This window comes from Thalassophryne amazonica, chromosome 15, assembly GCF_902500255.1.
Source record: "Thalassophryne amazonica chromosome 15, fThaAma1.1, whole genome shotgun sequence".
NCBI classification, from domain to species: Eukaryota; Metazoa; Chordata; class Actinopteri; order Batrachoidiformes; family Batrachoididae; genus Thalassophryne; species Thalassophryne amazonica.
Window position 1 is genome coordinate 41,098,531 of NC_047117.1, and position 26,851 is coordinate 41,125,381.

At 40.8% G+C, this 26,851-nt stretch overlaps 1 protein-coding gene and 1 long non-coding RNA gene across 2 annotated transcripts in view; both read left to right on the top strand.

Annotated features, from left to right (window-relative positions):
* mycbpap (mycbp associated protein) overlaps window positions 1-26,851 on the top strand; it is a 234,329-nt gene that overhangs the window by 9,444 nt on the left and 198,034 nt on the right. Inside the window, exons 2-3 of the mRNA XM_034189060.1 lie at window positions 15,144-15,249; window positions 15,370-15,553. Of these exons, the coding sequence (XP_034044951.1) occupies window positions 15,175-15,249; window positions 15,370-15,553 (259 nt within the window). The 5' untranslated portion in view covers window positions 15,144-15,174. The remainder of the gene's footprint in view (window positions 1-15,143; window positions 15,250-15,369; window positions 15,554-26,851) is intronic.
* On the top strand, window positions 19,078-20,260 carry LOC117526940. The gene is made up of 2 exons (XR_004565391.1): window positions 19,078-19,163; window positions 20,059-20,260. It is a non-coding gene; the product is annotated as an uncharacterized LOC117526940 (long non-coding RNA).

The following is a 26,851-nucleotide window of genomic DNA, read 5'->3' on the forward strand; positions in this document are numbered from 1 at the left end:
TTTGTCATAAGCCTTGCAGGGTCTCTAATCACCTGCTCCGTGGCCTGCTGTAGAGTCCTAATGTTACCTTCCCTGTAGAGCTCTATCTATGTTCGCAGACAAGATGGTGGCGCCTTCCCCAGTAGGGTGGAGGCCGTCCGGCATCAGCAAGCCACGGCGGCCCCAGAACAAAGGCCAGTTATCAATAAAGCTAAAGCCTTGCTGTCCTCCGCCTAGCCACAGTCCGAAAGCCGTCCTCCACAGCTGGCGTTTCTAAACTGATGCTAATGGGCTCGCTAGCCAGCCCAACATTAACCTCATCTGGAGTGCCCGTAACATCTAACTCCACTGAGCTAAGAAGCTGCTCTAACTTACGGACACGGCTCTCTAAGAGAGCCACCCTATCTTCCAACATCACGCAGGATTTACGGAGGGTGTCAAGTAGGATTTGTAGTGTACTTTTGCACTAAGAAATTCAAGAATGTAGGCAAGCAAACACGAGCTAACCAATAATGGATAAGCTAACCAGTCCTAAGGCTCACACAGACGCAAATAAATGAATTAGAATTCACAGTAGTTACACTGAAAAACTAACAGAAGTATTAAACAGGTAAAAAAGCAGCAGCTATAAAATATACTAAACAGTTAATTAACTGACAGAGGTATAAAAAAAAAAATGAAATGAAAAAATGATGACAGGGGGTCTGAAATAACTAACGCAAGCTAACCCCTAGTGAACATGCTAGCCGCTCCTAAGATTTTACACAGGAGTAAAATAATTACTTAAAATTCACAGCAGTTCGACTGAAAAACAAACAGAAGTATTAAACGGGTAAAAAAGAAACAGCTATAAAAAGTAATGACGGGGGAGGGCAGGAGTTGACTTAGCTAGCGAATGCTAACCGCTAGCGAATGCTAACTGCTAGCGATTCACAACAGGGCTGTTGTTAAATAACGTTCAGAGTAGATACAATTAATAACCAGAAGAGTGCTAAACAGAAATAAAACAAGAGTATACAACCGTGTGAAGTTCAGAGTAGCGTCACAGCAACAAACAGTCTGTCAGAAGCAAGTTGCCAGATGTGTGATTTGATCCTAAGCAGAAGCCTTGTGCCTTGTATGTATATGTGTGTGTGTGTGTATGTATATATATATATATATATATATATATATATATATATAAACATTTTTGTTTGTATGCATGTGAACGCAGCTTAATGAAAAGAACTTATGGCGTTGAGTTATAGTCTCAGTATATCAATATTAAATTGTGACATAACGACTTTAAAATAGACATTTGTTTTACATAATTACATTAAGGATCTTGTACAGTTCATTTTAGTATTCGAGAATTTGTTTTGTAGTTCGTGCAGTTGATGGTGAAGCACTGGCTGCCTTTTTTCCCCTTGCTTCTGTTTAACAGACGCAAGGCGCTCTCTCCACCCTTAGTAATGGCCGCCGTGCGGCACGCCGCTAGTCACGTGATGTCCATTCCAGGTCTCAATTTCCATGCCTACAGTCTCTTATTCAAAGCGACTGTTAGCGTGTTTTTGAAAACATGGCTGTGATTGGTCCATCTGATACGTCGGCCGCTATTGGCTATCATGCCACGCTCTGTGATTGGCTGTGGCGTAACCGCCGAAAATGTAAGTTGGTTCCACTCATGGAAATATAGACCTGGAATGTCGCTCAGGACAGGAAGGCGCCATTACTAAGGGTGGAAATGTGCAGATCATCAGTAATAAACTGATCGCTTTTTTGCACTAGCGTTGCTATTTCTTAACAGATATTAATAAATGTAGGCTTTTTTTAAAGCCCTTTGAAAGCTGTTTCCAATGAACCTATGCATGTGTGGGTGACAAAAAAAACTTTTATGTAAAATGCCAAAATTTGGGGAAATTCTGACAAACTGTGCTGCTTTTCTCGCTCTATTTTCACTATTTGTTAACAGATTTTAATAAAAGTAGGCTTGTTTCAAAGCCCTTTTCTTTCTTATGAACCCATACATGCCTGGGTAGAAAAAAGGTTTTATGTAAAGTGTGGAAATTTGGGGGAAAATATGCCATTTTGTTCATTTACTGTGATGGTTTTTTCCTGTCATCATAATTCTCGATGGATTTTTATAAATGAAGCCTTGTAAGTTGTATTCAAGCTGATTAAAAGCTCTAATGAACCCATACATGCCTGGATAAAAAATCCTTATGTATTAAAATATAAATCTGAAGTATGCCTTGCCATTGTGGTCATTTACCTTGCTGCTTTTTTCCACTGTAATATTATTACTAGTCTTTTAATGACAACAACATATATATGATTTTTACTAACATGTTATTACAAGTAGAGATAAAGCCATTCAGAATTTATGACTTTTGACCCTCAGTATTACATTAAGCCAGGGGTGGGCAGCTTGTTCCAGAAATGGCCAAGAGGGTGCAGGTTTTCTTTGCAGCCACTGACTCCACCAGGTGATTTCACTGATTAATATCACTTTGAGCAGATGGAATCAGTTAATCAGTGAAATCACCTGGTGGAATCGGTGGTTGCAAAGAAAACCTGCACCCTCTTGGCCCTTTCTGGAACAAGTTGCCCACCCCTGCATTAAGGCTATTGTACAGGTCATTTTAGTATTGGAGAATTTGTTTTGTAGTTGGTGCAGTTGATGGTGAAGCGGCTGCCTTTTCCCCCCTCATTTCACTTCTGTTTAACCCTTAGTAATGGCCGCCGTTCGGCACGCCCCTAGTCACGTGACGTCCATTCCAGGTCTCCATTTCGATGGTTCCACTCCTCCAGAGACTGTGCTACCATCGACATTAACGCTTGTCCGATTGTCCGGGACAAGTGTAAAATGTGATCGGACTAGCAATAGCTGTAAATCGTTGTCCGACCAGACAAGTTGTTTTCTCATCTACAAATTGTCTCGCACCTCGCAAGAAAGCCTCTTTGGTTTTTCCCACAACTCTCCACGCAGCGGACAATCAGAAAACATGATATCACAGGGTTCTCCCCAGACAATGGAACAATGGCGCCGCGCCATCAGTGTTCTGACAGCGCCATCACACTCTGCTCTGCTATCAAGTAGTTTTTTAAATCCAGCCAGGCTGTTTGTGCAACTGTCTGCTCGCCCCCCATCCCGCCGGCAGAGAGCCGAGCAGCACTGCAGCGCAGAGGGCACAGTGGAAAAAAAACTTTAGGTAAAAAGAGCTCATTCTGCTTGTATAGCCCCAGAAATTCATTTATAGGCTTTATTTTACAGTTGAAAGCCTTCATGTTTCCAAAGTTTGCTAAAATACGGTGTGAGAGTGAAGAGTCTCTGGTTCCCTCACAGAGAGAGACAGACAGGAAAGAGACAGAGAGACAGAGAGAGGTGGAAAAAGTGTTAGCAGATGCTACAGCTGTAAAAAAGCAGCAAAACAATTTTAATAAACGATCATCTTGACCACACAGCCTCAGTGAAACAGTAAAGTGTGAAAAACTGATTCAGAAAGTTTTTCATCCAGGATTCATCTTTAAAAGAGCAGACTTACTCCTTCTTCCAGAATTATTTTTTTCATTTTCTTTTTATTATTGTTGTTTATGCACCAATGACACCGGATCAAATTACTTGTATGTGAGAACTTACTTGGCAATAAATTTGATTCTGATTTGACAATCAAATCAGTCCAGATTTAGCTCTTGTTCAAACAAGACAATTAGAGTGTTGTGTGGGCTGCCAGAAGAGGAGGTACTGCTGGCCCACCACCAGAAGGCGCCCTGCCTGAAGTGCGGGCTTCAGGCACGAGAGGGCGCTGCCGCCTCAGGAACAAGCCGTGGTGACAGCTGTCACCCATCATCCGTGACAGCTGTCACTAATCAACACATCTGGTATAAAAGCAGGAAGACACCTCCACCAAACTGCCGAGATATCATCTTCATCTGGAGGTAATTCAGCCCCTTTTGTGAGATCGATAAATCTATTATTGTGAGTGTTTGCAGGAGAACCGGTCGTTTTTGAGGAGGCTGTGCAAGACGGCGCTCCTTTTCAGCTGAGACCGCTGCAACACGCTGAGTGAGAGGTGGAGGTGGCATTCCCACCATTGTTACTGGGTGTTCACACACCCACCCTTTGACTGTCTTTTGCTTTCTGCCAGCAGTACCAGATCCGACACTCCGGGAAAGTGGCCACCTGGGGACTCTGGAACTTGGTGGCTCCAGTATTCCTCGGGTTCAGGTGGCGGTGGAAATCGTGTGGTTCCGGTTCGTTTCCAGACGGGCGTCTCCTATCGTCGAGCCTGCCCACACGACACCTTTTGTTAATTGACTGTTGCACATTCTGATTCTGCCGTGTTTGGTTGTGACATTCACACCAGTAAAGTGTTATAATTTTACTCCTTCCATTGTCCGTTCATTTACGCCCCCTGTTGTGGGTCCGTGTCACTACACTTTCCCAACATAGAGTTTATATTGTTTTTTTAATAAGTATGCAATTCCACTCAAAGATGTTGAAAAAAAAGCTAAACTGTCAACATGACAGTAAAAACTCTACCTGGACTCTTACTGGATTAAAGGTACAGTGTGTCATTTTTAAAGAAGAGAGCAAATGTTATGTCCATCAAATATTAATGTGTTTTTAAACTTTTCAATGTAATTTATTTTCTTAACAGACAGAAAAATACAAAAAAGAACTTTGATATTACAACATAAGTGCAGATTTTTTGTCTGTTATTCTTGCTTTCGATGCATCTAAAACCAGTCAAAATGACTCGCGACGCGCACTGCCTCGGGCGATAATTGCCAACAGCACCGCTATACTAAAAATTTCTGGGGAGAACCCTGTATCGTGTGCACGAGACCACTGTATGGAGTGTGCGTGTGTAGCATCTTCTTACAAGATGCTGTGGCGGGAAACATTAGATAACGAACATCGCATTGATGAACACGCCTTTTGAAGAATATATTGAACAGAATGTCTTTTCTAAAACCTCCGAAACTGAGCCAGATACCAGGGAAAGCGCCAGTCAAACGCAAAGCATCAACCCCTGCAAGTGTAGAAGCTTCAAAGAAGAGGTATGAAGAGAAAGGAAGAGAGAGGAAGTTTGTGAGTAGCTGGACACAAGATTATCCGTGGCTGGGGCACAAGGAAGAGGACAACACAATATACTGCCATGTCTGTCGGGATTTTCATTCAACTGCGGACCAGTAAGTCATTTTTAAATGTTGAAATAAAAGAATTTGATTTACTGTATCAAAAAACATACTGGCAAATGATCATGCATTGAACAGTGATGAATTCAGAAAATACACAGGAGAGAAGCAGATGCATATTGGCATTTACCAATTATTTAATTTTTTTCCCCAATTATGAACAATTGCAGGAGAGAAACATTATGAGCTATGTCTTGGTTAACGGATTAAAAGGCTGGAGGCTATGCATGCAATATGTAATAAAATGTATTTTTTGGAAATTCAAATTTACCACCCACACAGGAGAGAAGCAATTTATGAAAAAGTGTAATTTCAGTACTTCCACAATAGCATGCCCCCAGACACCCCTAGGTGACACGTGGCACGCTTCACACGACTCGCGCCTGCGGCGCTCGCTTGTCCGGACAACCAGCTTTTCCAGGGTTACTTGTCCTATGGACAAGTACACTAAAAAGCTTAATGTCAATGCCTGCTGTGGTACCAGTGCTACGTTGTAAACAAAGGCTGCAGCCAATCAGAGAGCGGCGTGTCTCTCCCAATCAGCAAAATGTCAGAATCCTGACTAAAAGTCACGTGACCAAATAACCCGATACCGACTCCTTTGCATTGGCTGGAGGAGTGGAACCAACTTAAATATACACCAGTTTTCACAGAGAATGCCACGATCATGTGTTGCAGTTGGCTGTACCAACCACGATAAGTTAAAAGATTAAAAACTGAGTTTTTTCGAGCTCCCAAAGCGCCACATTCTGCTTCTCTCCTCATTCTGCTCGGCTCGCAGAAATGCATTCTGTCTTCAGCTGTGAGTTCTCCGCTCTCAGGTGTTCCAATTCTTCCTCATAGGACACCTGTTCCATGTTAACGTAATCATGTGACGTTGGACAAGGCGAGTCCTCATGGTCACTCAGGACAGCTGGAGGCAGGAACTCTCTGGTTGAGGTTACTGCTGTAGCAGGTTCACCAAGAGAGGCAGCTGCAGGAGGTGAGCCGAAATGGAGCTTCGACTTCGCCCTCATTGGCCTGGGGCGTGGCTGGTTGAGACACTTCACATTTCTGCTTTGGCTACGGCTGTAGCGTTCAGCAGCCTTTGAATGAAGCACTATTACTGCAGCACACAGTTGTGGCATTTGTTGTGAAAACTGTGTATATTAAGTAGAAAAAAATGTGATGTGTGATGGACGTCAAGTAGGAAATGAGCGCGACAGCGGTTTGTTTTCAGCGGCTCGCTGGTTACTATGAGCATTGCTATGTGCGTGCACACCAGGGACCTGGATGTCCGACCGTACCTACGCCATTTGGCATGACCAAATCGGCAGGCCTTTGCGAATAAACAGCACTAAAGACGACTATATCAACAATGGTTGTGAGTGCGCGTGCAGTTTGTTTTCAGCGGCTACCCAAAATGGTGGCCGTAACTACGCAGAAGTGATGTAGGCCCGACCGTACCTATTCTTTCCTGTAGGAGTTGCGTCAGTGGTTGCTATGGAGGCGTGATGTCATTTTTGCGTGATTGTCATGGCAACAGCAGCACCATTTCCTAGTTGAATGCGTTGCCTTAACTGCTTCGTCAGCCATGTAATTGGGCACCGTAGTCTTGTTTGAGGGTGGACGATAAAGGGGTTAAATGAAAGAGACAGCCCCATTATCATTATTCACATTCGGGGTCGAAATACATTTTTAACGTAATTGCACTGGTGCTAGTAACAAAAAAATTACTTGCACCAAAAAAAAGTTACTTGCACAACCAAAAGTCAGTCTTATATCAACCTTAAAACTCCTCCGCTGATGTGTCAGACTCTTCCTCTCTGGGGAGAGTTTGCCGCTGCTGCTGCTGCTGCTCTCCCGCATGCGAAAGAATCGTCCGTGAAGATTATTTTATTTATTAACACTGGGATTACCAGCATTTTTACACTACTCCTCTATCTACCAAGCGCTGCCAAATGGCAGCACTGGGGTACTTTACATCTCATTAGGCCACATTTTGTTATGTACATGGGGGCCATTAGATCAGAATGTGCAAGTGCTGGAAAGCCAGCTCACAACACATACTCACTCTGTTGACTGAGAGACGCAGAGATGGCTAAGCTTTATAGCACAGAGCATATAAGATATTTTGGACATCCAGTGTGGGCAGCAAAGTACTGTGCATATGACAATAAAGCTTTGAATCTTGAATCTAAATTTCTTCTACTAAGTGTTGTGTTTTTTTACATCTCATTAGGCCACATTTTGTTATGTACATGGGGGCCATTAGATCAGAATGTGCAAGTGCTGGAAAGCCAGCTCACAACACATACTCACTCTGTTGACTGAGAGACGCAGAGATGGCTAAGCTTTATAGCACAGAGCATATAAGATATTTTGGACATCCAGTGTGGGCAGCAAAGTACTGTGCATATGACAATAAAGCTTTGAATCTTGAATCTAAATTTCTTCTACTAAGTGTTGTGTTTTTTGTAACAAGTTCACAGAAAGGAGATGTGGCAGTGCCAGGTGCGTTCAAACAAACTAGGTCAAATGTCACCTGGTAACAATAGAAATAATAAGCATATAGAAATAACAAAACATTAGCATAATAACTATTGAAGTAATAGTGGTACAAATATCATTCCTAAAGCTATGGGTATGTCTTTATGGTCAAAGAATCTGATAAAGTTGAAAAGTTTATTTTATTCTTTATAACTAAACATCTGTTTTTTCTTATGTACTTGGGTTCTGTCTTTAGAGTTACTTCTTACAAATGCAACTGAAACTATTTTTTATTTTGCTGACACAAAGAGGACAAATGCGCAAGCTGAATAAGGTGCTACTGTGTATTAGCTCATGAAAGGGGGTCGTTGAGATGTAAATCCAGGGAGTGCCATTTGGCAGCGCCTTGGGATTTAAAGGTATAACTGCCATTTGGCAGGTCCTTGGGATTTAAAGGTATAACTGCCATTTGGCAGGTCCTTGGGAGTTCCAGTGTTAACTACACAGATGTATAATAAAACAAATGGTGACTGGTTTATAACACAATTATGACATAGTTTCAGGGGAGAGACAGCGAGGAACTACGGAGCCCTGGAAGTGTCATCGCAAAATGTTTTGCATGTGGAGAGAATGTGCGCACATTTTATTATATCATGCGCACATTATATTGTGCGCTCGTTTTATTATATTGTACGCTCGTTTTATGATATTGTGCGTAAGGGCACAGTCTACTTAAATGTGGCCACAATTTGTAAAACGTGCACTCAATATTGTCTTGACACATAAATGTTGACTATTAATCAACAAACCAGGAGACAGTGTAATACATTTCCCCATTAGAAATGGATCTGGTCAGGGTGTACCATCATGGTTTGGGCACACAAGGACATACAGCAAACTCCAGCTGCCCAGCATGGCATCAACTGGAGTTTAAGCGCAATAAAAAGGATGCTGAGGTCAAAGCGTTGTGAGGATGACAATTTAGGTCATATTCTGAAGTTCATTTTGAACGAAAACGTGTGCACGAATGATCACGGCCAGGAAAACGTGCGCACGTTTTATTAATTTGAGAGCATGTTTTATTAATTCGTGTGCTCAATTAAAAGAAAACATGCGCACAAATGATCATGGCCAGAAAAAAAAAAATCACTTTAAGTAACATCTCCTAGGTTCCGTAAAGAACCGCAGTGGCAGCCACTTTTTTTTTTCCACGTACGTGCGCGAACTAGTCGTCCGTGAAGATAATTTTATCTTGTATCCAAAAGGGCCCACGACACATGTCTCTCACTCCACCCCAGCACTCCTGTTGAAAAGTTCCACTTGGGAGCATGGCTGCAATCAAGATTCAAACCTGGATTGCTGGTATCTCAGGCCATCGTGCAAACCATTACGCCACCACTTCCCAAAACACTTTATCTTTTGTCACATCTGCAGCACATTATCATTAGTATCAGAACTTTGAAAAGAATATGCAAGAAAATGCATCTGTTCCACAGGAGGAACCACACGGACTTCGCCTGTAGTTCCGGTGATTAGCAGCTCCCTAAATCACCTCTTTCGTGGAGGAGATGGCTGGAACTGGCAGTCTGCAGGGTTATTACTTCTCATATAAATATAAATACCACTTTAAGTGACGTCTCCTGGGTTCCGTAAGGAACCGCAGCGGCAGCCACTTCTAATCGTCCGTGAAGATAATTTTATTAACTACACAGATGTATAATAAAACAAATGGTGACTGGTTTATAACACAATGATGACAGAGTTTGAGGGGGGGAGAGAGAGAGAGAGAGAGGAACCATAGCCAGCCAGTTTTTTTTTCTTTTCTTTGTTTACATGTGCGTGCGCAAACACAACAAATAGAGCACAGCAACTCGCTCCGTGTGTGTGTGTGAGTCATAAAACACAGGGAAGACGAAGACAACTTACTGGGAATTGTTTTTTTCCTTATTTAGTCCTTTATTGGTTCATTTTACTGGTGCTTATAGTTGATAAAACTTGGATGAAGTTACTTGCACCAGTGCAAGTGCAGTAGAAAATTACGTGCACCGCTTGAATAATACGTGCACAAACTAGCACATGCACATACTATTTCGAGCCCTGACATTAAATCTTGCTGAAACTTACTGACAACCTCTCCCATTTGTCTTGATTTCCCTTCATCATTGAGAACCAAAAACACAGCATTTTCGCGACTGCTTTGGTGATTGCAGCTAAAAACAAAACAGTGCACTATCTTTCCGTGTGAAGTGATGCCGTGTTTGTGTCGACCACTGGCAGGCTGTCTCCGGAAGTGGTCAAATCCCGCGATATCACACAGGGGTTCAAACAAGACTGCGCTGCCCCATTAAAGACACTGCTTGATATCTTTACTTGTTACTTTATTCTCAGATATCAGTTACAAGTCACTGGCACATCCTCACTTCAGGGGCTTGTGGCATTAACTCCCACCTTTATTTGCATGAACCAGTGGCAGCTGGCCCTTAGGGGATGCTGTGGTGCCGCCCTCCCAGATGTGGAGGGGAAAAATGATCAAATATATATTTTTTTAAATTATTATCAGTGTCAGTTTTGCTTATTAGTATGTGCCTCCATGTAATCTGAATGATTAAAACAGCATTTCCACCAACTAACTCTCATTCAACAGTGCATTTCCACTGACAGAAGCACAGAACGTTCATTCTCTTCTTGGGCGATCACTCCAAGAGCCCCGTGAAGTGCAGAGAAATGTCCAATTGTATATGTTGCTGAGGAAAAATAATAAATATTTGGCAAATCAGCATTGCCAAATTTAATATCTTGGTGGGTGATAGAATTTTTCACCCCTGGACCAATTGTGTGTGGTTGCTAAGGAAAAATAATAAATATCTGGCCAATTAGCATTGCCAAATTTAATGGCTTGGAGTCGCCCCTGGATTTATCAAAGTGCTGCTGTTTTTGGCAGAAACAAAAACCCCATCGACGTTTGGGTTATATTTATTTTTTGTCTCCATGTGTTTTGCTGGTAAGGTGAAAAACTTTGGGACTTTATGATTGCTGCTCCTCCTGGCCGTTATGTCCTCTGTGGTTTTCAGCTGCAGATTCGCCTTTGGAATGCACTTCAGCTCCGTTGAGCTACTAGGATTTACTACCTAATGTTGCTCCCGGTGTGAAAACGAGGTTGAAAATCTAAGATAAATTGAATGAGTGATGTTTGATTGTTTGTTTGTTTTAGGGTGTCAAGGCTGTGATCTTTATTGGTACAGTGGACCAGTTATAACAGTTAGGGGAGACCAGGGCCGTTTGTAACTGTTTGTAAAATGCCATGATGGCATTTTGGTCATAAAATATAGGAGTACTTGTAGTTTCAACTTGATTTCACTTTACACTCCATGAGGATCAGCCCACAGAAGTGAAATATTCTTTGGAGTATTCCATGTCTAAAACGAATGATTTGCTCAGTTTAAAAAAAAAAACTTCACAGATATGATCACATCTATCTGTTAGATGTGATCACATGATCTGTGACATTTCACGTCAATGTACAAAGCAGCAATAAACAGCTGACACACGTTTTAAACAGCTGCTGTGCTGATTGCTCCATTGAAAGGAACACAAAGCAAAAGATGAAAAAAATGAACATACTACTCACGCAGTTGTAAAGATTTCCAAATAAAAAGTCCACAACACCAAGAAGCCCCCACATGCACATTGTGTGTGTGCATCTAACTAAATCGTGGCTGGGTGTCCTGGTTCAACGCATGACTCATTCATCCTGACTAACAGTATGGTTGGAGCAGCCCAGTATCATGCCTTTCTGTCATGCTCCCGTCACGAATTGAGTGACATTTCTGTGACTATATCTATCAAAATGATATAGGATATGACTATTTCACACAGTGCAGCAACAGTGAAAATTAAGCATTCTTAAACACTAACAATACCAGTCATTTGGCACTCATCATAAGGTCAGGATACAGTGCCCTCTAAAAGTATTGGAACACTGAATATTTCACACATTTGAATTTGTTTATGCCATTTCAAGTACAAGAAATACAAAAAATAAAAATTTCTAAAAATTATCTTCCTTAAATTTAAACTGAAAGCAAAGCTATACAACTTCATATTAATTAAATAAAAACATAAAAAAGCCAAGATGATAGATGGCATAAGTAATGTTACGCTTTACTTGTAAATGCAGTAATCAGTTTTATTGCCAGTTTTCTTCAGACAAGTCAGGGATGGATACATGAACATTTCCAAGTCACTGAACAGCTTGAGTTTAAGGAAGATAATTTTAGATTTTTTTTTTTTTTTTGTATTTGTAAAATCGGCTAGCTACTAGTTTAGTTTCATCTAAAATCACAGCAGAAACATGTATTTACAACCCCTGGCAATAATTATGGAATCACCGGCCTCGGAGGATGTTCATTCAGTTGTTTAATTTTGTAGAAAAAAAGCAGATCACAGACATGACACAAAACTAAAGTCATTTCAAATGGCAACTTTCTGGCTTTAAGAAACACTATAAGAAATCAAGGAAAAAAAATTGTGGCAGTCAGTAACGGTTACTTTTTTAGACCAAGCAGAGGGAAAAAAATATGGACTCAATTCTGAGGAATAAATTATGGAATCACCCTGTAAATTTTCATCTCCAAAACTAACACCTGCATCAAATCAGATCTGCTCATTAGTCTGCATCTAAAAAGGAGTGATTACACCTTGGAGAGCTGTTGCACCAAGTGGACTGACATGAATCATGGCTCCAACACGAGAGATGTCAATTGAAACAAAGGAGAGGATTATCAAACTCTTAAAAGAGGGTAAATCATCACGCAATGTTGCAAAAGATGTTGGTTGTTCATAGTCAGCTGTGTCTAAACTCTGGACCAAATACAAACAACATGGGAAGGTTGTTAAAGGCAAACATACTGGTAGACCAAGGAAGACATCAAAGCGTCAAGACAGAAAACTTAAAGCAATATGTCTCAAAAATCGAAAATGCACAACAAAACAAATGAGGAACGAATGGGAGGAAACTGGAGTCAATGTCTGTGACCGAACTGTAAGAAACCGCCTAAAGGAAGTGGGATTTACATACAGAAAAGCTAAACGAAAGCCATCATTAACACCTAAACAGAAAAAAACAAGGTTACAATGAGCTAAGGAAAAGCAGAGACTGTGGATGACTGGATGAAAGTCATATTCAGTGATGAATCTCGAATCTGCATTGGGCAAGGTGATGATGCTGGGACCTTTGTTTGGTGCCGTTCCAATGAGATTTATAAAGATGACTGCCTGAAGAGAACATATAAATTTCCACAGTCATTGATGATATGGGGCTGCATGTCAGGTAAAGGCACTGGGGAGATGGCTGTCATTACATCATCAATAAATGCACAAGTTTACGTTGATATTTTGGACACTTTTCTTATCCCATCAAATGAAAGGATGTTTGGGGATGATGAAATCATTTTTCAAGATGATAATGCATCCTGCCATAGAGCAAAAACTGTGAAAACATTCCTTGCAAAAAGACACATAGGGTCAATGTCATGCCCTGCCAATAGTCCGGATCTTAATCCAATTGAAAATCTTTTGTGGAAGTTGAAGAAAATGGTCCATGACAAGGCTCCAACCTGCAAAGCTGATCTGGCAACAGCAATTAGAGAAAGTTGGAGCCAGATTGATGAAGAGTACTGTTTGTCACTCATTAAGTCCATGCCTCAGAGACTGCAAGCTGTTATAAAAGCCAGAGGTGGTGCAACAAAATACTAGTGATCTGTTGGAGTGTTCTTTTGTTTTTCATGATTCCATAATTTTTCCTCAGAATTGAGTGAGTCCATATTTTTTTCCCTCTGCTTGGTCTAAAAAAGTAACTGTTACTGACTGCCACATTTTTTTTTCCTGATTTCTTATAGTGTTTCTTAAAGCCAGAAAGTTGCCATTTGAAATGACTTTAGTTTTGTGTCATGTCTGTGATCTGCTTTTTTTCTACAAAATTAAACAACTGAATGAACATCCTCCGAGGCCGGTGATTGCATAATTATTGCCAGGGGTTGTATAAGGCAACCCAAATTAAACGAGAAATGCCGCCTTTAACAACTTGGACCTCATTTGTGGCATAAAATATGGACATTTACTCACCGATATAACTTTGGTGTCATTAGGAGTCCAGGGTTTGGACAAGGTGTTCAGATTTTCTTCTTCTACTAATGTAGATTAAAAGTTTTTGTGGTACACAGCACCAACTACTGTACAGGAGGGACCTCACAGTCTATATGTGTCACCAATTTCAAAATGCAATTGGCTCTTTTCAACCAGACGTGGTGTGGCGTGACATATCAATCATCTGGGGTGGCACCTGGGGTGTCCAATAAGATTTCAGGGGGTCCAGTGCCACCATGGCCTCCCTTCTAGCTCCATCCATGGCAGGAAGAATGAAGGGACTGAAAGACTCGTTAAAACCCTGCTAACGAGTCTTTCATTGGATTCAGGTGTGTTGGAACAGGGAGACAACTAAGAGTGTCAGGAAGGTAGATCTCGAGGACTGAACTTGGCCACCCTATGCATATTTGCCATAGAATGCCATACTGTTTGTATTTCATCGTAACTGATGTAAAGTTCAGGACATATTCAGTGGCAGCTTCACCACCAGAGAGCCTCGTTCACAACGACCACAAAAGACTCCAAGCTGTCATTGATGTTAAGGGGGCAATACACTGTATTAAGAACAGCGGTATCTAAACTTCTGATCAGGGTCATCTGGGTAGTTTCTATTGCCATTACGATTTAAAAAGAGTAAATACAGTTGTTTAACAATAAATGGCTTCACCCAACCACTAACCATGACTGAAAACACGTTTTTGTGTTGTCATTCATATTCTCTGAAAAATGGCCCAAAAAACAAAAATTCTGCCAAGGTATGTAAGCTTTTGAGCAAGACTGTGTGTATGTATTACTTCTTTCCATAGATTTTCTATTGGATTCAAGTCTGGGCCATTCTGGCAGCTTTATTTTCATTCTCTGAAACCAGTTGAGAGTTTCCTTGGCTGTGTGTTTGGGATCACTGTCTTACTGTAATGTCCACCCTCGTTTCATATTCATCTTCCTGATAGATTTTTTTTTTTTTTTCAAGAATGTCCCAGCACATTTTTCCACTCATGCTTCAATCAATTCCTGGCATTTGACTCTTCACGAGTGTTGAGTCACCTGGGGCTGGTGTGGGTCAGGCTTACCCAGTAATTTTGGATTCAGTCTTTGCTCCACAGCTCAGCAAAACATCCCCATTAACAGCTGGTAGATGGCCAGATGGAGCCAACTTACCCATAGCTATTGTCTGCCTGGAATGGGGGGTCTGAATGCAGCATGACCGCAGCTGAGGACTTGGAGCACAAACTCAGAGGCTAACCTTGGAAATTTTTTCAGAATGTATGATTGAAATGGAATGACACAATTGTCGAAACACTAAACTTAATTTATTAATCATTCTTCAGAGTAGAAACCTGTTCTTAATTTTGTTCCATTTTTGCTTTCAGGACCTACATTTTAAATTTTGATAAACAAGGGATGATTTGGCCACACAGCATCCTGGGCAGCCTGGATGACTTAGAAGATTATGGTGAAGCCACAGGAGTGACAGAGGTAAGATCAGTTCTTGGAAATTTCAGTGGATTTTTGTTGAGTTGTGAAGAACACAGAAAATGTATACAATGAACCACAATGGTGATTTTGTTTTGCACCTGTTCTGCCTTTAAATTCCAGTCGAAGATGCACCCACCAAACTCCGAAAGATTTCATTCATATGAGGCCACAAGGAAAGCACCTCATATGGTGGTGAAAAGTGACCCTGTTAGTCCTTTAAGTCATAGAGACATCCAAAGGAATGCCTTGCAGCGGTGGAAAGAACACATGAGCCTTCGTAGACAGCAACATGACTCTTTATCCAGTGAGCAGATGATAGTATACATTATTCTGTACCACAGTGAAAAACTATTTGTATGAATAACACAGTCCTAACTTGTAGACACATACTGACATTTGTGCTGCCACAGTAATTTGACACAGCTGTATTGCTATTAAAATGGAAAAACATTTGGCTTACATCACAGCAGGCATTTTTCTGGAAAACAGACTTGAACCTTTTTCTTAGTGTTGAAACTGGTTGCACACAGTCTTTCAGCCATTGTCTTTTAAGCAGTGTAAAACACTATGTAAATTTAGTTCAGATAAATTTATTCATACAGCACCAAACCACAACACAAATCATCTGAAGGCTGTACACACGAACAAGCAAGGTCTAGGTCAGGGCTCTTCAACTCATTCCAGAAAGGGCGCACACTCCACCAGTAGATTTCACTGATTAAGTAAGGACTAAACAACAAGAAGCCTTGCATTATACGGTTTGAATGCACGACACCACAACGTGAAGCGGGGTGGTGTTACTCCGCGAAGTGCATTCAAACCGTATAATGCACCGCTTCGAGTTGTTTATACCATGGTCCCACACAGTGAGCTAACACACAACTATTTATTTAAGTTAACAGAACTTGATAAAAATGCTTAAGTATTTGGGACTATTTTATGCCAGTCTCAAGATATTTTCATCCTTGGCCACCGTTCTGTTCTTCTTGTTCTTGTTCTGTCAATCTTGTTCAGTTTGTCTGATGTTAAATCTTTATGGCGTTGCTTTTGCTGTTCTTCTCGTTTGCTCTCCTCCTCATCCCATTCCTCAAACTTTTTATTTTGGCCAAAAATATTAAAATTCACTTGGAAATCCATGTTTTATTGCATTTCTGTCATTCACCTGTCAAAACAGAGCTGATCTGTGCCAGCTGATTTGCGCGTTGCTGTGGTGATGACCAGAGCGGAGTGATATTACAGTGACTTAACTCGCCGAACTATGTGTACGTATACATGAAAAATAATGCACACCAGTTAGACATGGAATTCTCACTGACCATGATATAACTGATTTTATAGCTCCATGGCTTTCCATTTTGAAACATATTCTTGATTACAACAGAGCATCAGAGGTCTTATCTGAGCTGCTAAATAATAATCTTTGAGGTTCGGTAAGCCCCTCCCTCTGCTATGTTTCGGCAGCTGCAGAGTTCTGTATCTCACTCTAGGGACTTTGCCATTCTAAATGAACCGAGAAATCACCTTGTCCCACTCCCTAAATTGTTTATCTGAAATATGAATGGGTAGGGACTGAAACAGGTAAAGCAACCTGGGCAAAATATTTGTTTTTATTGCCATTTTTCTGTTACCCAGATCCAGGGGCAGAGGGGTCCATCTGTCAAGATCATCTTTTATGTGTGTATTAATATGGGTGTAATTTTCTGGATACAACTGAGATATATCTTTAGTTAATGTCACACCTAAATATTTAAGCGAGGCAGAGTCCCAGTTAAACTTGTACTTATTTTTAAGATCTAGAGATGAAATAAAGTTAAACACCAAAGCCTGTGTCATATCAATATTGAGAGTGTAGCCTGATAAAGCGCCAAAAGTCTGCAGCAGATCCATTAATCTAGGAATCCCAGACTCTGGGTTCTTGAGGCTGACTAGAACATCATCCGCATAAAGACATAATTTGTACTCTGTCCCTCTTATTATGATACCTTCTAAGCCTATGTCTTGTCTAATGGTTTGAGCGAGTGGCTCAATAAACCCGTTGAAGAGCAGCGGGCTGACCGGACAACCCTGGTGGCAGCCACGTTGCAGGTATATTGTTCTGGAGAGGCCCCCATTTACTTTGATTCTGGCCATAGGAGATGTATATAATGTTATGATGATATTTATAAAGTTCTTGTGGAAACCAAATTTTTCCATAACTTTGTAGAGGAACTGCCATCCCATGGAATCAGACGTTTTTTTCCAGTGTCCATGCTCAGTAAAATTGCTCCACATTTTTCTTTGTTTATATACTCAATGATATGCAGGGTCCTCCTTATGTTGTCCTGAGTCTATCTGCATTGGATGAAACCAGATTGGTCCTCATCGATCAGGGAGGGCATCTTTTAGCAAGAACAGATGCAAAAATTTTATAGTCCTGGTTCAGGACACTAATGGGTCTGTATGCTCCACATTCTGTTAAGTCCTTACCCTCTTTTGGAATGACTGAAATTGTGGCCTCCTTCCAAGATGGGGGGAGAACTCCCTCCTTTAGGGTGTAATTGAAGCTCTTTTGTAATAATGGTATTAATTGCTCTCTAAGTCATCTATATCATTCGCCTGGGAATCTGTCAGTCCCTGGAGACTTACCGGACTTCAAGGAAGAAATTACCCTATCAATTTCTTCAGGAGATATTTCTTTAATTATCATTTTGCATTTTGCCAAGAGAGGGCAGGTCCAGCTGGTTCAGGAATTCTTCAACCTTGCAGGCGTTAAATGTTGTAGGTTGGGTGTATAAAGCCTGGTAATATTTCTCAAATGCTGTTTGTATTTCCTCTAATTTGTATTTTAACTTTTTAGGAATGGGATCTTTGATTTTATAGATTGTATTTTGTGTTTGCTGTTTTCTCAGCCTCCACGCTAGTATCTTTGAGGCTTTAGAGCCTGATGCATAATATGTCTATTTTGTAAATCTTAACTTTTTCTCTACTTCATCACAGTATATCTTATCAATTTCTTGTTTAATTGGTCTCATTTGCTGAAGTAATTGTGGATCCTTCTTTTTGCTGTGCTGTTGTTCTAGCTCTAGAAGTATTTTTTGCAGTTCCAGGAGTCTGAGTTTTGATCTTTTTGACAAAAGCAGTTTCTGGTATAATTTTCCCCCTCAAAACTGCCTTCCCACAGTATGACCGGGTTCACATTTCCATTGTCATTATCCTCTAAGTACGTTTTAAGTTCGTTGTTAATTTTTTTTTAGCGTACTAATATTTAATCTCCATGTTGTTGTTTTATATACACTATCTAAGTGCAATTTTAAGTGGATAGCAGAGTGATCTGATATGTCCCTTTGACTTATTTCACATTCTTTTAACCTGTCTTTCAGTGTTATGCATAAATAAATAATCAATCCTTGAGTAGGCATTATGTCGATTTGAGTAAAATGTATAGACCCATTTACTGTGTACAAACATTGACGGTTGCGTGCGCATCCTGGCAACGGAAGCATGGTGGCGAGCGGAGGCTTGTCAAGGTACACCGGTGCATTATCAGCGAAAGATCGCGAAGCTTACTTTAAAAAGCTCACTTTAACGAATGGCAAGCGGCTCCCAGATCCCTACACAGTTACTGAATGGGACCATGACATTAGTAAGTGGCTTGATATTCAGTGGCCTGATATTTACCTGTATTTGATTGAGAAACCTAGCGTGTACACAAGAGATAAGATGCGAGCATACAAATCCCTTGATGTGTATGACTACGTAATTTGTGGACATGTACAGGAGGTGAGATACCACATTGATGAAGAGTTCTGTGTCTTAAAGTCTGAAATCGTACCCAGTCAAAGGCAAGGGCAGAAGACTAAGATGTATGAGACATGGGTAATAATCAACAAAGTGGAGAACTACATACACACAGCAAACTGCACCTGTATGGCTGGGTAAGTATTATTTTTGTGCTGATTTCACTTTCTTTGCTGTAACAAAAATGATCATGTATCATTGTTCAGATAACTTGGTGATAATCAGGGTTTGAAACTATTTTCATACACTTTATACCAGCCAACATTTCAGAAGGCATACGAAAAACAAGTGTGTATAAATTGCAATGTGAACCTGATTGAATGTGGTTAGGATACATTCAAGAACTTCTATTAATTATTAATTAAAATATAAATAAATAGCTGAGAACCGGTGTTAATTTCAAGCCCTGGTTTTATTATTAAATTATATATAATAGAGAATACTATGTTGTTTATGTCTTTTTACATTACAGTCTTGCATCATGCTGCAGCCATGCAGCTGCAATACTATTCAAAATAGAGCTTCGGGAAAGACAGAGAAAGCAGCAGTTACTTCTGGTGTGTGCTTGTGGAAACAGAGTAGGAAAGAAGTCACATCAGCTCCACTGAGGGAGATAAGCTTCCACAAACCAAAGACGTTAGCCAGGAAGTTTCCTGCAGCTTCAAAATTTGCTCAGAAGAAGATCATCACACCCAGAGGCATGTATTACAGAGGCTAGATACGTGTCACATACGTATGGTACAGTGTATGTAACATTCTGGGGCTCCAGACTAGCTTTTACCAGGAGCAAAGTTCATTTATGTTTTTATGATCCCCACATACATTGACCAACTATCTCTAAGGGCAGATTGCAGATTTTTTGAGACACCCCCTCCATGTTTCATCGTTTTTCATGCGCAGTCACAAAATTTAGGGACAGAACATATCCTATGTAGGGGCTGTCTGGAAACCTACTTTTACATTTTCTTCTCACACTTTTAAATGTGGATATTATGCAGCATAATAACAATCTATTTGTTGCTCTTCTATCAGTGCTGACAAATGAGGAGATACAGGAACTGCAGGTTGTGGCTCCAGATGCTGCAGTGTTGACAAGTCTGGAGAACAGTGACACAGACACTGCGTCATCCGGCAATGATGAAGAGGAGCATCCAGGCTTACCTGAGCCCTTGACTGCTTTATTTAATGCATCATAGAGGGACCTCTCACCTCAGGAATTACAGGACAAAAGCAAGGAAACATTTCACAGACTAAAAAGTAAACTAAAGTCTCATCAGTGTAAAAGACTGGAATCTGTTATCCGGCAAAAGTCAAAGTCCAGGGAGTGGCACATCCATAGGTGCAGGTCGGATCACAAGCACCAAATTTCATCATCCAGACACATCTGACAAGCTTAGCAAAACGTATCTGATGGATATAATGCATTACAACAAAAAAACTTTAAATGTTCCAGCTGTGATGTGGGGACAAAATATGGCAGTGTTACACAGATTTTATGGCCAAGAGTCACACAGATTTCTGTGTAAGGTCCAGTGGCTTAGTAGTGCTGCCTTCTGAGCCGCACCTAGGCTCATCACCTGATGGCATAGCAAGCTGCACCTGCTGTGGCAAAGGTGTGGTGGAAATAAAGTGTCCATACAAATACTGTCACAATTTCCATGGATGTGCAGAAGACAAAATGTTTTGTTTGGACAAATCTGACGTTTTAAAACAATCACACCCATACTACTATCAGACACAGCTCCACGTTTGTGTGTGATGTTGAGTATTGTGACTTTGTGTTATTGTCACAGGAGGAAATGATTGTGCAATGCATCCTCAGAAACCAAGAGTTGCTGCAGGAAACGTTGCTAAAGGCAGAAAACTTTTTTTTTTTATCTCAAACGTGTTGCCTGAACTTTTGACAAGACAATATGACCCTGACTTGGCATCTCTGAGAGCCTGCAAGGTTTGTGAAAGGCCAGATTTTGGCAACATGATCAGCTGTGCCAAATGCAACAACAACGTCCGTTATAGCTGTGCAAATATCAAAAGAAAGTAACATGGTCCTGTGGGGGATGCTAGAGACATGAATGACAAATTCCCAGTGGAGAGAGAATAGAAAATGTATGCTCAGAAAAAGTACAGTTGCATGGCAAATGTTTTACTTATTAGCACAGCAGTTGAAAATGTACTTTGGCACATTTTGTCAAGTAATTTACACTTGAGTACTAGTAACTTTTCAGCCTAATTTTAGCAGCACTTTAGATTAGTTTGTTACACAAAATATTCTTTAAGTAAAACACAAATTTACTGCTGGTTCTTTTGCTGATGTAGAAAATGCCTTCTTTGCTCTAAATAAGAACCATGGATCACAATGGTAAAATTATAAATTTATTTATTTTTTGTTATTGGAAAGAGAACAAGTAAAACTGCAGTAAGAGTACAGTTACAAGGCTAAAATTTTACTCAATTACAAGTACAGACTGAAATTTTTTCCCAAAAGTACAATTACACAAAAAAATCTTTTCACTATTGTGATGTAATGGTAATTAGTTACTTTCATCTACTGCAAATAGCATAAGTTCTGTTGTGGATTTACCTGGTTTTAGATGGTCTGCTACTGTTTTCCACTTAAATGTTATCTCAAATTCATTAGTAGTTTAAAATGAAATCCTTTCATACATTGAAATTTGGTAAATATATTTTCTGTTCCTCATACTGTTATCAATTTTGTATGTTCTATTAGCAATATGTATTTTATTCATATTGTGCTATAAACCTACCTCTATTATACTGTGGGAAAAAATAAATACATAATTTCATTACATTTTATGTTTAATGTTATTGACTACTATAAAATCATTGATGTACTACATGTCCAAGTCATGTTTATCAATTAGAACATCATTTTTGAGAAAGAAAAAAAAAGACAGAATATTGAAGGAGTAAACTAATTTACATTAATGTATACAATACATATGACACAATTTTAGCAAAAAGATAATGAATCTTATGGCTGATGCCAGATCACAGGTTCAGATAATAAACATACAGGAAATCCCTTTAACAATAAACACTTGCATCATGCAGACATGAAACCATGGAAGAAAGGTACAACTGTAACAGGGCTCCAACTAACTTTGTACACAGTTCTGTATTCTTTCTTATTCAGTTCTAACTTATTTTGGAACAGTTTTACGAAGGTTTATCAGGGCACCACATACAACAATATCTAACATATGAACATGTGACAATGGTATTACAGTTTGTAACATTTTAAAGTTTTTCCACCGACCAATGACTCTCTCCACATGGATCCGAACATGAGAAAGTTGTCGAGATGTGTCCACTTCATTTGCAGAGAGCTGCTTCTTTCCTTTTGTGAAGTGAGGAATATGAAGACTTGCTCCATGAGCTGCAAGTTCATCTCTTATGAGAAAGCCCCTGTCTGCTAAGACATCTTCCTTGGGCTCCAATAATTTTAAGAAACCAGATTCCATAGTTATTTGTTTGTCCGATACCCGCCCACCCCAACCAGGAGACAGAAAAGAAATTGCCCCTGCTGGAGTGATGACAATTAAATATTTGATTTTGTTGTGGTGTTTATAATTTGACCACGTCTGTGCCCTTGCTGTCAAATTACTGGGTCTGGCTATAAAAATTTCAGTACAATCTATGATGCACCGACATCTTTTAAAGTTACGCTTGAAGATTTTATGCATATTTTTAAGTACGGCTCCCTTGCTTGGCCACTTAATGAGCGGCTTGAGAATAATGGCCATGGCAGGTATCCAGCTTCTACAAATATTTGATATGGTGGTTTTGGATACATTGAACCTATAAGAGGTGGATACTTCAACTGAAGTTGGACAAAAGGAGTGTACAACCAACTGACTGAATACATCTTTTGCTAAACAATAGGTTACAGTAATTCCAAACCATTTTAAGAAAAGGAATTCTAAATTTAATTCATTAACTTTTTTGAAATTACACAACCATTAGGTCCCTCACAATCAGTTAGTTATATGAAAAATAATTTATTAACGTTGCAGTGTTCCATGCTGGATTCTCCTGGTTCTTCTGGAGTGTCACGAGGACCAGTTTGAACTGGTGGCTTGTTTGCCCTGTCATCTCTCCTCCTTTTCCGATGGTACCCAAAATAATAATGACAGTGACAAAGTAAAAACTAATGTACGGTATAAACACATAGCATGCAATAAAAACTCAAGACATGCAATGCAAGATATCTGATGCTTTTGTTTTACTTTTGATTGCCTTAATAAGGCTTCAAACATCTTACAATGCATGCCATGTGTCTAGATCATACATTAGTTTCACTTTGAATACTTTATTAAAGGAAAAAAAATAACTTTTTTCATATTCTTACTTCGAGTATCATCTGTAGAGGGGTTATGGCTATCCATACCTTTCAATCTTTGCCTCGGGTCTCTGGCTTTGTTTGGTGTACACAAAGACAGAAGGCACAAAATCAGGACTTTGTGAGTCCAGCGACGCTTCTACACACGTTTTAGTCACAATACTCAGGTAAGTCCACGTTTGACTGCATCAAATGTGAGTTCTGGCTTTTCAAACGATTGTTTATGATAACCACACTTACCTGATATAAAATGGGCACCGCAGACGCGCGCATTCTTTATGGTGTCCAATCCTCCCGCTTGATGGCTTGAAGCCACAGCCGCCTGCGGTGGCTCTGGAACGGCCGAGAACCCCTCGGTATGCGAAAAAACGTCAGTCCCTCCTGCGTGTTTCGGTTCGTACAACCATAGACACAACAGCCTGACATTTTGATGGTGAATGTTTGCCGTTATTTTTGCGTTCTCCTTCCTTGTCTGAGTTTGACAATGCTGCGTAAACAATCCGAGGCGGTACTTCCGTTGCCACAATGCGCGCGCAGCTTCTTGATGACATAGGCTGTAAATGGGTCTATACTGTCGTACGTGGTTGTGAAAATCTCTCCAGACGTCTATCAAACCAAGATCCTGAACTCTTCTTTTAAACCATTTTTCACTATTGGTGGTTTTCCTTTTTTTTGTTAGTTGTGTCCATCTTTGGATTTAAGACCATTTGAAGCCACCTACACAAATCAGAACTCCTGTCTGGAGTGCAATTAGTTCAAATATTTTTTTAAAGAACACCTTATTATTAGCTGGAGGTGCATAAACATTTAGCAAATTCACCTCTTTATCATCTAACTTACCCTTCACCATTATGAACCTGCCCTCTTTGTCTTTGGTTTCTGACAGAGGCTCAAAATGACCAGAATTTTGAATCAGGATAGCTACACCCTTTTGCGCCCTGTTTTAAAAGATGAGTAATAGCTGTGTCTAAAACCCATTTTCTTTATTTTCTCATGCTCTTGGCTTGTTAGGTGGGTCTCTTGCCAAAATATAATTTGTGCCTTCTCCCTCTTTACCATAGATATTATTTTACTCCTTTTTATTAAGAGTGACAACCTTAAATTCCTTGTTATGCATGTGTGTACCAGAATTCTCTCAAACCTATGCTCACAAACCCAAACTGAACAGTTTCTATCAACAATGAGCACAGAAAGGCTGCAACAGTGAAGAAATACAGTAAATAATAAAAACTGGGCTTCCATCAAAGTGGCTGTCCATGGACCTTTTGTGTAGGGGGATGTTTTGACCACGAGGTGGCAGGGCCCCCTCAAGTCATTTATGTGGGTGTCTATCATTCAGACTCTGTAGATTGACTACCTTGTTCTTAAATAAAAATAGGCCAGATATAATCAATGTCCTCTGTTAGTCGTGATCAATCCAAACAGTTTAAGGATGGGAAAGGGGGAAAAAAAAAAGGAAAAAAAAATCTGCTTACTGTCCTGTTTCAGGTTACCAAATACGAAAAAATAACTTAACACTCCTCATTGTCTGCGCCAATCTGTCAGTTAAATCCACGGAGCTTGTCTCGGACCCTTTGCTGGTATTCACCTCCGGTTCCGCGCCGGCCGCTCTTCACCATCTCCCAGCGGGGGCCCGGTCGTGGTGCTTCTCGCTCTCCGCCCTCAGGTCTCGGTGGTATCGGGAGGCCCCTTGCTCGTAGATCCCGGACGGCTTGGTCCCTGCTGTCATAAGTGATTGTCCCCGATTCCAGGAAGACTCGCATTTTAGTCATCGGTGTGTGGAATCTGATTCAGAACTTTCTTGATCGGTGTGTATTCCCTCCTTTTTTCCATCACACCTGTTGCATAGTCGTGGTCGAAATACACCCTTTTCCCATCCAGGATTATTTTTTCCCTCCACGCTGCGCTGATGATCTTCTCCTTTATGGTGTATTTCAAAAACCTGACGACCGTCGATCTTGGGAGGGCAGTGTCAGCGGGTTTAGGTCCGGCTGCTCTGTGTGCGCGTCGATACCGAGATCATTCAGGCCGGTGCTCTCACACAGTTCAGTTTTTATAAAATTCTCCACAAAGCGGAGCATTGAGGTCCCCTCAGCTCCCTCCTTGATGCCGTAAATCCGAATACGAGGTCTGTTAGAAAAGTATCCATCCTTTTTATTTTTTTCAAAAACCTGATGGATTTGAATCACGTGTGCTTCCATGAGCCAACCTTGAACCTTCGTGCGCATGCGTGATTTTTTTCACGCCTGTTGGTTGCGTCATTTGCTTGTAAGCAGCCTTTGTGTGAGGACGGGTGTAGTCTCTCATCAATTTTTCTTTGCAAGGAAATGGCGGAACGACTGGAGCAGAGTGACTGCATCAAATTTTGCCAGAAACTGGGCGACAGCCAGGTGGAAACCATTCGAATTATTCAGACGGCTTTCTGTGACGATCCTATGGGCATCACACAGATTAAGGAGCGATACAACCGGTTTAAACCGCGCAACGGTGGAGAGCGTGCCGCGCTCCGGGCGGCCATCAACATGCTGAAATGACCGGATCATTTCCAAAGTGAACGCTGTGATGATGTGGGACCGTCATGTGACTATCCGAGAAATTGCGGAAGAGGTGGACATCAGCACTTTTTCGGCACATTCCACTGTGACAGAAGATTTTGCCATGAAAAAATTCATCGGCACGAAGCTGGTGGTGCAGCAAAAGCGCCACCGTGTTGAAGTCTCACAGGACATGTTGTGACATGCTCACCTCGTCCACAATTTCTTGGATAGTCACACGACTGAAAAGCCACCGAAAGCCGTCTGAATAATCCGAATGGTTTCCACCTGGCTATCGCCCAGTTTCTGGCAAAATTTGATGCAGTCATGCTGCTCCAGTCGTTCCACCATTTCCTTGCAAAGAAAAAACGAGAGACTCCACCCATCCTCACACAAAGGTTGCTTACAAGCAAATGACGCAACCGACAGGCGTGAAAAAAATAAGGCATGCGCACGAAGGTTCAAGGTTGGCTCATGCAAACACACGTGATTCAAATCCATCAGGTTTTTGAAAAAAATAAAAAGGTCGGATACTTTTCTAACAGACCTCGTATTGTTGCGGCGTGAGTGTCCCTCAAGCTCCGTAATCTTTGCTTTCATCTCCAGATGGGTTTTTTGCATCTGGGTTAAAACCTCCTGCACCTCCACGCCAAAGGTTTCCACTTCTCCGATGCACTCCTCGGCTTCACCTAGTCTTTTTAACGTGGTCTCTATTTTCCCCGCAATTTCCCCCAGCTTCTGATTATTATCCCTTAACTGTTTGGAAATATTGTTTTGTAGTTCAGACATGGCTTTAACCATGGTTTCGTTAATGGTGTCGCGGATGGAGGCCAAGTTACTGTTTCTGCTAGCATAGCCTTGTCTCTGCCGCTTGTATCTTTGCCGTCGACCTCCTTTTTTTTCTTCTTCTTAATGCCATTCCAAGACCTCT